We start from the raw sequence: 11851 nt of genomic DNA, 5'->3' as shown, positions 1-11851 counted from the left end.
GACCCAGCAGAAGGACTAGATTGCTCCTAGTGGGTGCTCCCCCTTGCAGAGTCCCAGCTGCCCCTTTGGGTCCTGTTGCCTGGCCTCTTTTGCTGTCCTGGGTAGAGGAGATGAGTTTGTCGCTGGCTGCAAGCTGAGGCCAACTGACGCTGCTGCGCAGAGAAGGGACACCGAGAGTGGCCTCGGATTGAGGAGCCTGTAGTGCAGAGCAGCCCCTCGGGCCTTCCGCCTGGCCCTGCTTCCCTGGCCGGCTGCCCTTCTGGTGAGTGCATCCCAGGTGGCATCATGCTGCAGCAGATCCTGCACGACATGTACATCGACCCTGAGCTCCTCGCCGAGCTCAGTGATGTGCAGAAGCACATCCTCTTCTACAAGATGCGGGAGGAGCAGCTGAGGCGCTGGAAGGAGCGGGAGACTTGGGAGTCCCTGGCCCAGGACAAGGGTCTCAGGCCTACGAAGACCAAGCGAGGTACGTGGCTGGGAGTCATGGAGGGATGGGCCACCAGTCCCCCAGGAGGTAGAAAAATTAGCAGGGCCAGGCTGTGTCCTTCTTCAAGATGGGCACTGGGGTGATGAGGCCTGGGGGCTTGAAACCCTTGTCCTAGGGGCATCAGGTCCCATGAGCCTGTGCTTTTGTCTTTTGGCCAGGAACTTAGGGCTTCGAGGCTGCTGCAGAGGCTGCCCAGAGGCCCTTATCGGGGTGGGGGAGTTGGACTTGCTTTGTCTTGTTGTGGAAGGCCCGAGTTCTGGGAAGACACCACTGAGACTTCAGATTGTGCTCCAACGTGGTTGGCAATGGTAGGGTGAACGAGGGCATGTTTGTGACCCTTGCCATTGGTTCTGGGCCAGAGTGTGGTATAGACATGCAGTTCCTCTCTCCTTGGCAGGCGTGGCAAACCAGTTCTCGGCTAGGGCCCCATCTGTGGACTGTGCCTCTCCCTCCAGGTCCTCCGGCGGGAGGATGCCGTGGGTTGTCCCTGGAGTCTCACTGGGCATCCGGAGAGAGGGCATCAGGGAACATCCCACACAGAGAATGACCATCCCCAAATGGTCGTGGCAACTGCAGATGAGAAGCAAGGGCCTAGCCTACATTTCAGGTGTTTTGTATGCAAAGTCTTGTGCTAGTCAAATCCTATGGACTGGTACACCTGGGGGTGAAGGAAGTCGTTTGGGACCCCTGGGCCAGAAACTGGCAGGCCGCTGAGGCTTGGCTTGGCACAGGACTCAATCCTGCTGGGGATGGTAGTTTCTGTGGATGCTGCATGCACTTTACAGTTTGCAAGGCTTCGCCTTTTGAAGTTTTCAATCCAGGACAAAGTCCTGTTTCAGGGCTGAGCACACAGCTCTCTTGGTGATCTGGCTCTTCTCCATGCCAGACTCACTGCTGGCCATTCCCCACCAGGTGCCACAGGCCATGCTCGCACCATCTGGACCTGCTTGCTCTTGTCTCTGGTCTTCACGTGAGTGGCTCTTACTGTTGGGAATGTCCTGCCTTCATCCACCTGACAGACTCCATCAGGGCTGGCCCCCTGCCCCGGAATGTTCACGGATGCTCTTGCATAGGGCAGTACTTGCTCCTCTGTGGCTGCCTGGCATGTAGGACCCACCCCTGCCCTGGCACTTGCCACCCTGTCATTGTCATTCCTCATCTGCTTGCCTGCTCTCCAATGGGCTCAAAGGCCCTGGCGTGTGAGGCCTTACTCCACTCTGTCTTCCTCCCCTGGGCCCAGCACAGAGCTGGCACATGGTGTTAAAGACACAGCAGGACCCTGCCGGGGAGGTTGGGTCAGAGCTGTGACTTGGCTGCAGGTGGCTGGTGCCAAGGCTGGGGCCTTCCGGGCTGGGCTGCGCTGGCAGCTGCATCACTAACTGGTGGAATGTCTAGCCACCTTGCCAGCCCCACCCGGCCTGAGCCCTGGGGACTCGCATTGCCTGCATGATGACTCTTCTGGGAGGGAGACGGATGCCTAAAATTTTAACTGCAAAAATATTTGTACAGAGATTTGTCACACATTGACATCTACATTTTCATGTATAAATTATACATTAAACTCATTTGAGTTTCTGGTGCAGAAGATCCTTTTTCTGGTAATTAATTTTCTGATTTATAAAGAATGGAAAAGCAGGGAAGCACGCTGAGGAATGTGTGTATCCCAGGTCAGGATCCCACTCGGATCCCGGCTCTTTGCTTTGGTCCTGCCTTCTGGAACTGTCTGGGCATGCCACTGCGGAGCCTGGGGGCTGGCCCCACCCAGGAGCCCGAAGAGCTTTCAGCTGGAGGGTCCAGGATGTACAGGATCTGCTTCATGTCCTGGGATTGTGATGAAGGGTGGCAACAGCCTGTGAGCTTTACATTGACTGGGTGCCTACCCAGCCCTTGCTGCTCCCATATCCCTGCAGGGTGGCAGGGCAAGTTCCCTGATTTCATTTCAGTTAAGGAAGGTGAGGCTCAGAGAAGTGATGCGCTACATCCAAGGTCACCCAGCTGCTACATCTCATGACTTGGACCTGGGGTCTGGTGACTGATTTTTTTTCCATTCATTCACTTCCAATCTCGGGACTCCAATTAAACAAATGAGCTGTACACACATTCACTTGTTCACTCATTCACTAATTCATTCGCTTATCCAGCATTACTATGTGCTGACTTCTGTGAATGGGACAGTGCTTGTCCTGGAGACAGCGGGTAGATGGATCATAGGGAACACAGCCAACTCGAGTGCCAAGGATGAGGCTTGGTGCAAAGCAGCCGTGCCGTGTCCCAGGGCGGGAAGTGTGCGGGGACGGGCTCCACGGAGGAATCTTCCTTTCCTTCCCTTGATGTTGCCAGAGGACTCAGAAGGTTCTCCAGATGCTTGTGAGACCCCAGCCCCCAGCTGATGTCCAGGCTCTTGACACTGTCTTGAGAAAGAACTCAGGAATGAGTCAGAATGATAGGAAAGGCAAGAAACTGCTAGTGAGAAGCGAAAGTACACGTTTGAAAGAGAAGTGCGGGCGTGCTCATGAGAGTGTGTCACGCCCAGCAGAATCTGGGTTTCTAATTTTATGGGCGTTTCTTTAATTCGGGGATGGAACAATTCTTAGGTGTTCTGGAAGAGGAGGAGATTTCAGGGAACCCCTTGGGTTACTGTCTCCTTCCTCCCTTCTTTGGGTTTGCCCGAAGAGCCATGGACAAGTCACCCTGAGTGGGATTTCAGCCGTTTTTGCTCTCTTCCTTTCGGTTTCCTGCTCTCTTGTTGTTTCTTTGTCTTGTTCTTGTTTACGCGGTTGTTTGGGTTTTCCATGCTCCTGTGACCACCCAGTGCTATTCTTGTCTCGACAGGCTTGTATTGACAGGCACCCTCTTTCCTGGTCCCCTCCCCACACATTTGTTCTGAAGGAAGCACCTGCTGTGGCCCTGCTGAGCTGTTTGCCGGCCCCTTGGGATCCCTGAGCACGACCTGGCTCAGTCCTGATCAGCGTAGAGTGACACTGGGCCTCCTCTGGGCCATCATCCCCAGTGCTCTAAAGCTTCCCTTCTCCCCTCTTTTCTGGGAATATTCCTCGCCCCTGGCAAGCCTGGCTTTGCCATCCATTGGGCTCAAGTAACTCTCCCCGTGGCCCTACAGACAGGCAGGCAGGACAAGGTGTGCCTTGTGCCCGAGGACCTCACAGCCCCGGAGTTGTGCCTGGTGAGGGCGCAAGTAAACACTGGTGATGTGAATCATTCTCGTTTACAGAACCTAGGAGGTTTTCTTGATTCTGGGATCCACATTTGGAACCCACAGGAGTAAGCTGGGGTGAAAGCTTAGAGGTGGACTGTGAAAGGTAGGAAGGAGAGGAGACGAGGGCGTGGCTGGACACGTCACTCCTCTGAGCACATGGCATTTCTTTTGTTTTCACTTTATGCTTTGGCAAGAACCCTCTGATGTTCTATACTGTTGTGGATGGTGTGGACCCCTCAGCTTGGTAGGTTTTTTTTAATCTAACATCATGTTTATTGCTCTATCGCATTTCTGACAGTTTGTTGTCCAGTATGTTGAGTGTATTGAGACTCAGAGAAGGCATGTTATCACATTATGTCCCAGCAAGACTTAAGTCAAACCCCTCTAGCATGGCCACGACCTGTGCAATCTCGTCCTCTCCTCATTCTGCGTGGCCACCTCAGGAACGCACACCCTGTGTTAGGAATTATGAACTTCACAACCCTGTGGACTCCTCTCTGCTTACTCAGTCATCCTAGGTTCTTGGGGCCAGAGCTGGATGTGACCTGGGGACACATGTCCACACTACTGACCAAGGAAGCTTCCCTGTTTGGACCTGTCAGTTCTATATATATATATATATTTTTTTTTTTTTAGACGGAGTCTTGCTCTGTTGCCCAGGCTGGAGTGCAGTGGCGTGATCTTGGCTCACTGCTACCTCTGCCTCCCAGGTTCAAGAGATTCTCCTGTCTCAGTCTCCCAAGTAGCTGGGATTACAGGTGCCCACAACCACACCCAGCTAATTTTTGCCTTTAATAGAGACATGATTTCATCATGTTGGCCAGGCTGGTCTTGAATTCTTGACCTCAGGTGATCCACCTGCCTGGGCCTCCCAAAATGCTGGGATTACAGGCACGAGCCACTGTGCCTGGCCCTGTCAGTTTTATCTTGATTGACAGTTTCTGCCACTGTTAAATTGGTTCCTCTGTGACCGCCTCCTCATCCTTCTGGATGCTTTTGCCTGGGAGCCAGACGTCTTTCCCTCCTACTCTTCCCACTCTCCTGTTTGTGAACCAAGTCTGCACACTCAGGAAGCTGCTTCTTTCCTTTGGGTTTCCTACCAGGCAGCCAGCTTTCCTGTGCCTGCTCCCTGGCTTGCCCTCATTCCAGCCAGTGGAGTGCTCTGAGCCCAGTGGGGCTCCAGCCTCCACTGCCTCCATTTTCCACAGCTGGGCTCAGGATGTGCTCCCAGATGCAGTCCTGACCTGGGGCCTAAAGGGCTCATCCTCTTTAGCATCCTCTTTATTCCTCAGCATCAAGTCACTCCCACTGCCCTCATGGGAGGTGTGTGACACCATCCTTCTCACTAGGCATCTGGCTTCCCTGTTTCCTGGGCCCATCCGGTAACCACAGCAACCTTGCCTGCTGGGCTTGGGCCCTCCTGGCCTCCATGTGTCCTCTTTCCAGGCATGGAAGTCCCGACCTTGCATGCCAGCCCTGCCTAGACCCCTGCACGGAGCCCTGCACCTGCCTGCCAACATTCCCATGGTGGCCTTGATCTCAGTGCAGTCCCTGCCTCAAGCTCATCCCTACATTTCCTTCCCACAGCAGCCGCAGACCTTTGGACACACGAGTTAGCTCACTTATCCCCCTGCCTCGGTGGCTTTCATGGCACTCATGAAAGGCACAGGTCTTTGCTGGCACCTGCCCACCTCTTCAAGCTAATTTCCACCATGTGCATCCCACTGCGTGGAATGCTGTTTCCCCAGATCCTCATGAGGCTCTTCTGGGTCATTATTCATCTCGGTTGAATGCAGAGTTCTTCACTGGCCACCCACTCTCAATGAGCCGCATCCCAATCTCTCTCTTTGAACACCTGCCTACTTTTCTTCCTAGCACTTAGCATGTCTGCAAGTGTCTTTAAAAAATTATGGTAAAATACATGAAATTTACCATTTTAGCCATTTAAAGTGTGTAATCCAGTGACACTTAGTACATTCAGAATGTTGTCCAACTATCACCACTGTCTAGTTCCAGAACATTTTTCTCACTTCAAAAACAAACCCCATAGCCATGAATGGTCCTTTCCTATCCCCCCCGTGCTCAGGCCCTGACCACCACTGATCTGCTTTCTGTCTCTGTGAAGTTGCCTCTTATTCCTCTTCCTTCTCCTTCTCTTTCTTCCTCTTGTTCCTCTCCTTCTTCTCCTTCTTTTGCTCCTCCTCCTCCTCTCCTCTTTCTCTTACTTTCTCCTCTCTTTCTTCTTCTCCTTTCTCTCCTCCTCTCCCTTTTCTTCTTCTCCTTTTTCTCCTCCCTCTCTTCTCCCTTTTCTTCTTCTTCCTCTCCTCCTTTCTTTTCTCCTCCACTTCTCCTTTTCTTCTTCTTCCTCCTCTTGCTCCACGTATCTGTTTGCTTGTTTACGGTCCATCTCCTCCATTAGCCTGAAAGTGCCATGAGACCATGGATGTTGCTTGCATTGTTCCAGTTTCTATCCCAGCATCGAGAACAAGGCCTGGGGCAGAGTTGGAGTGTGCGTGGGTGAGTAGCGGCTAAGGTGCTTACATGTGTGCTGTGGCAGGGGTTTGACTGGGGACACAGATGCTAAAGGATTGCTTTTTTGAGTGAAAGGCTGTGTGCTGCACATTGTGACCCCTCCACCCCACTACACATCAAAAATCCTCTCTGAAAGTATAGAAATCAGAATATATGTGTTCCTTGGGATTTGTTGTAGAGGCTGATATATAATAATATATGTATAAGTAATGACAAATCTGTCACCTTTTCACTTTTACTTATCTCTCATTCTATTTTCTTTTTATTTTTTCTCTCTTTCTTTTTTTAAAAAGAAATTTTAAAAAGAAATACTTTTTAAAAAGAAATATTTTTTATTTTTTATTTTTATTTATTTATTTATTTATTTATTTTTTGAGACGGAGTCTGCTCTGTCGCCCAGGCTGGAGTGCAGTGGCCGGATCTCAGCTCACTGCAAGCTCCACCTCCCGGGTTTACGCCATTCTCCTGCCTCAGCCTCCCGAGTAGCTGGGACTACAGGCGCCCGCCACCTCGCCCGGCTAGTTTTTTGTATTTTTTTTTAGTAGAGACGGGGTTTCACCGTGTTAGCCAGGATGGTCTCGATCTCCTGACCTCGTGATCCGCCCGTCTCGGCCTCCCAAAGTGCTGGGATTACAGGCTTGAGCCACCGCGCCCGGCCTATTTTTTATTTTTTCTTGAGACAAGATCTTGCTGTGTCATCCAGGCTGCAGTGCAGTGACACAATCTCAGCTCACTGCAACCTCTGCTTCCCAGGTTCAAGTAATCCTCACACCTCAGCCTCCCGAGTAGCTGGGACTACAGGCATGTGCCACCATGCACGGCTAATTTTTGTGTTTTTTGTAGAGAGAGGGTTCCAGCATGTTGCCTAGACTGCTCTCAAACTCCTGGGCTCAAGCAATCCACCAGCCTGGGCCTCCTAAAGTGCTGGGATTGTAGGCGTGAGCTACTGCGCTGGCCACTCATTCAATTTACATTTCTTGTTTTAGGATTTGAACTTGGGTTTTAGCCTGACCAATGCTCCTTTTTTTCTTTGCATTTACTTGGTGCATATTTGCCTGTATCTCCCACTGCGGCCTTTCGATGCCATTTTGTTTTAGGAGACTCTCTTGGAAAATGTATATTAAATAGCATACGGTATTTTAAAGCTTACTTTTATAAATGTATTCAAGCCCATTATTTTTATCAGGAATGAAACATGGTCTACTGAAGATGAGAAACATAAGCCTATTTTTATATTCTTCCCCATGATTTCATTGGTGTAATCAAGGATGGTAAATCAGTAGTTGATTTTGTTTACATTATGTATTTCATCTCTCAAAATTTATTTTTTATGCTCATAGTAGAGGTTTTATAATGAAATCCCAATAACAATAGTTATTTGGATGTTAACTACACTTTGTCTGGTTTCATTGCTCCCTACATGTTTTCTCTCTGAGGGGCAGTGATAAATGCTTTATTTCCCCTTTGCCCCACTGTGCAAATGATTTGTCCAATCAAGCAGTGCACCCCTCACTGTTGGGATTCTTAGCACATTACACTGAAGTCACTAAACACCATGAGAAATTCTTGCTTAAAGCTGCCTTGCGCCCCATCCCTATTCTTGCTGTCATAATATGTTCTCGGGACACCATTGATTTTGGCATGCTGATTTTCCTCAACCTCCTTCTTCAGTTTATTTTGTTAGTTCCAACAGCTTTTTGGTTGATTCCCTTGGACTATCTAGGGAGCCATGCTGCACAGGAACACTGGGAAGTCAGTAGAGCACATGTCCTGGATATCTGGACCGTAGCTCTTTGTAGCTGTTGTTCACAACCCCTTTCCTGGACACTGGGGACAGTGATTCTAGGACAGCGCTGGGAGAGGGAGGAAGGGGTTAGGGAGGTGACTGACAGAATCTCCTCCCTGGTGTCTCTTAGTGATGTTTATTTACCATTAGTGCCCCATTTCTTTTGTTAAGAAAACATTTCCTGTCACCATGCAAATATTCAAGGAACAATTCTCTGGAGGAAATACTTGATCACGTGTGTATAAGGAGAGAAAATGAGGTGTCTAGAGGTGAGGGACAGTGTCCAGAGCCCTATGGAGGACACTAATTATTTCCAGGAAGACAAGAAGTAACAAGCCTCTTGTGCCATGAGAGTTGGGAAGTTGGGGCTAAGTGTGGGTCTGAGAGACCAGTTAAGGCAGCAGGTGGTGAATGAGATATTGTCAGTTTCTGAAGGGGAGCCCCAAAATCAAACAAGAAGAAAATCATTAGAAGTGGATTTATGGTGACACAGGGCCGTCCACCTGACCCCAGAGGGATGTCCTATCACCTGTCACCTGTAGGTAGGTACCTCTTGAAGCTCGGGTGGGTATTTGGAAGGCAAGCAGACCCTGACACTCTTCCAGACTTCCCACCCAAGGGATGCTCCCTTAGCTCATTTTCTGAGGGATTCTACGGTGGGAAATAGTGTCATGGATCATTTTTCTTTTTTCTTAGACAGAATCTCGCTCTGTCGCCCAGGCTGGAGTGCACTGATGTGATCTCAGCTCACTGCAACCTCCACCTCCCAGGTTCAAGTGATTCTCCTGCCTCAGCCTCCTCGTAGCTGAGATTAAGGTGCACGCCACCATGCCCAGCTAATTTTTGTATTTTTAGCAGAGATGGAGTTTCACTATGCTGCCCAGACTGGTCTCAAACTCCTGACCTCACGTAATCCGCCCACCTCAGCCTCCCAAAGTGCTGGGATTACAGGTGTGAGCCACCGCGTCCGGCCTCATTTTTCCACCCTTGGGTGGGCTTGATGCTACTTTCAAAATGCCTATAGCATGGTGGATGGATCCAGGCAACTCAATTTCATCCTGATTCCACTGGGGTGGCTTTGGAAAGTCATCCATGCAATGAGAATAACAACTCTTTCCTGACAGTTTTTGGGAGAATTAAAAATGCTTCTTCAACAAGGGGGCAGCTTCTGCCACCATGTAGACACCTAAGAGCCAGGTCGTGTTCGTCTCCTTCCTTTCTTGGCTCTGCTGGCAGATCCCCTTGGAATTAGTCTGGGCCTCTTCCTGAGTGCTCCATCGCTTGCCCTAGTCTATGGGACCAGCCACATCACTGCCTAGCCAAACTCAGTTTTTCTGGAGTCTCAGCAATGGGGGGGGGGTGACTTAGGGAGTGAGGTCTTTCCTGTGAGTCTCAGATCATCAACCCTTGTGTACTTTACAAGTGTACTTTTACTTTTTAGGATATATTGGAAGAAATTCAGTTTTTCCAATGAAGGGTCACTCTTGATTCTTGGGATGCTGATGAGCTTTTCAGATGAATGATGTAAAGATGAGGCATCATGGTGGGTGCAGGAAGAGCCCACGGAGAATTGCTGTGATCTGCTGGTAACTGTCGGCACAGCGTGTGGCCTGGGACTCTCTGATTGTGATTGTGTGGCTAAACACAGGGCTCCCTCCTGAGCCAGCCAGTGGAACAAAGACTAGGGATCTCTGAGAGCTGTGATGGGACTTGGGGTGTGTGTGTGTGTGTGTGTGTGTGTGTGTGTGTGTGTGTGTGTGAGTTTGGCTTGTGTTCTGCTGGCATTTGGGGCATGGAGAGAGATGCTGGGGCCAGACCTTTCTGTTCCATTTGCCTGAACCATGAGATCCAGTATGGCCCTGCCGTGCAGTGGGTGCCCCAGCCATGTTTGTGGCCTTGACATTGGTGGGGCCTCACTTTCTGGCTCCCAGCCTCCTGTTCTGCCTCCAGATGGCAACCAGAAAGGTGAGACAGCTGCATGGATGAGTGAGCTCCTCAGGGGTGTAGTCTCAGCATCCCCCTTGGAGCTCAGACCCTTCATCTGTAATGGGCACGGGCTTTACTGAAACCACCTCCCTCCAGGGGAGGTTGTGGGGATTGAGTGAGCCGTGTGCAAACTGCCTGAAGTCCACCCGGTGTGCACAGCACCTGCCGAGGGCTTCTGGTTCCTTTGCAGCCTGCCACCTTGCTCTTGTTTCCTTTCTGCCTTCCTCAGGCCCAGCAGTGAGGTTCTTAGTGAGGCAGCTCCACCTGCAAAGGCTACCAGGGCCCACTGCTCCCCGTCTTTCACACCAGTGCTTTCCAAAGCTGCAAAACCTCAGCTTACCAGGTGGGCAGTGAGAGGAGCCAGAGCAGAGGCCGCTGTGAGCAGGCATGGAGTCACCCATAGTCACCGGTGGCGACGGCACTTGGCACCTGGCAGGTTTGGGCATCCCCAGGGGTGAGGGTGGTTTTTGTGGTTGTAGAGAAAGATTAATATGTGGAGCCCTTAATTGTCAGCTTTGAGTAATCTGTGTCCACAAGGAAAGAACTTGCAGCCTTAGTCAGCTAAGGGCTTTTGGTGGGGAGCTAGGGGGCAAAGGGGACCCTGGAAGCTAAGGAGGATGGGTCGGGTGGCAAAGCAAGACCTAAAGGCAGCTGCATGCTGTAATATGAAGGTGAACTCCTCCAGATGGAGGGCCTGTCAGGCCTGTGCTAGGCTCTTTAAGGGCCTCAGCTTATCTTACCCCTCAGTGACCTGGAAGATGCACCCCTATGCATTTCATAAAACCTAAGAGTGCTTGATTGAAAGACACACCCTTGGCTGGGCACGGTGGCTCACACCTGTAATCCCAGCACTTTGGGAGGCTGAGGCGGGCGGATCACGAGGTCAGGAGATCGAGACCATCCTGGCTAACACAGTGAAACCCCACCTCTACTAAAAATACATAAAAATTAGCCGGATGTGGTGGCGGGCTCCTGTAGTCCCAGCTATTTGGGAGGCTGAGGCAGGAGAATGGCGTGAACCCGGGAGGTGGAGCTTGCAGTGAGCTGAGATTGCACCACTGCACTCCAGCCTGGGCAACAGAGCAAGACTCCGTCTCAAAAAAAAAAAAAAAAAAAAAAAAAAAAAGAAAGAATAAAGCACAACAAGGAAAAGTAAAAGTAAAAGAAACATGACTTGATTTTTATTTTATTTTATTTTATTTTATTTGAGACAGAGTCTCGCTCTGTCACCCAGGCTGGAGTGCAGTGGCGCGATTTTGGCTCACTGTAAGCTCTGCCTCCTGGGTTCACGCCATTCTCCTGCCTCAGCCTCCCGAGTAGCTGGGACTACAGACGCCCACCACTACGCCCAGCTAATATTTTTTGTATTTTTAGTAGACAGGGGGTTTCACCATGTTAGCCAGGATGGTCTCCATCTCCTAACCTCATGATCCACCCGCCTCAGCCTCCCAAAGTGCTGGGATTGCAGGTGTGAGCCACCACTCCTGGCCAACATGACTTGATTTTTTAAAATCTTAACAGATGCCAAACTTAAAAAAAGAATGAAACTGGATTTAAATAGAAAAATATTTGCAACATATATAACAGGCAAATAATTAATATCCAGAAAACATAATGAAGTGCTCCAAATCAGTTAGCAAAAGACAAATAACCAATAGAAAAATGAAGAAATAAATGAACAAGCAATTCACAGGAGGGAAATTTCAAATCACAATGAAGATGCAAAAAGACATTCAACTTCACTAATAAACCACCTCCATGTAAATTAAAGCAATCAGATTAGCAAGAGTTAGAAGAGTCTAAGAGTAGCCATATTAATGAGGACCCAGGGAAAGAGATTCTT

The 11851-nt window shown here is 50.0% G+C and overlaps 1 protein-coding gene across 2 annotated transcripts in view; it reads left to right on the top strand.

Annotated features, from left to right (window-relative positions):
* Positions 1 to 285: 285 nt before the first annotated feature.
* Positions 286 to 11851, top strand: part of SH2D4B (SH2 domain containing 4B) — a 111139-nt gene continuing 99573 nt past the window's right edge. For both annotated transcript variants that reach the window (XM_050803586.1, XM_050803585.1), the window contains exon 1: positions 286 to 469. In XM_050803586.1, coding sequence (XP_050659543.1) covers positions 286 to 469 — 184 coding nt within the window. The remainder of the gene's footprint in view (positions 470 to 11851) is intronic.

This window comes from Macaca thibetana, chromosome 9 (assembly GCF_024542745.1).
Source record: "Macaca thibetana thibetana isolate TM-01 chromosome 9, ASM2454274v1, whole genome shotgun sequence".
In the NCBI taxonomy this organism is placed as follows: domain Eukaryota; kingdom Metazoa; phylum Chordata; class Mammalia; order Primates; family Cercopithecidae; genus Macaca; species Macaca thibetana.
This window is presented reverse-complemented; position numbering and strand designations above follow the sequence as displayed.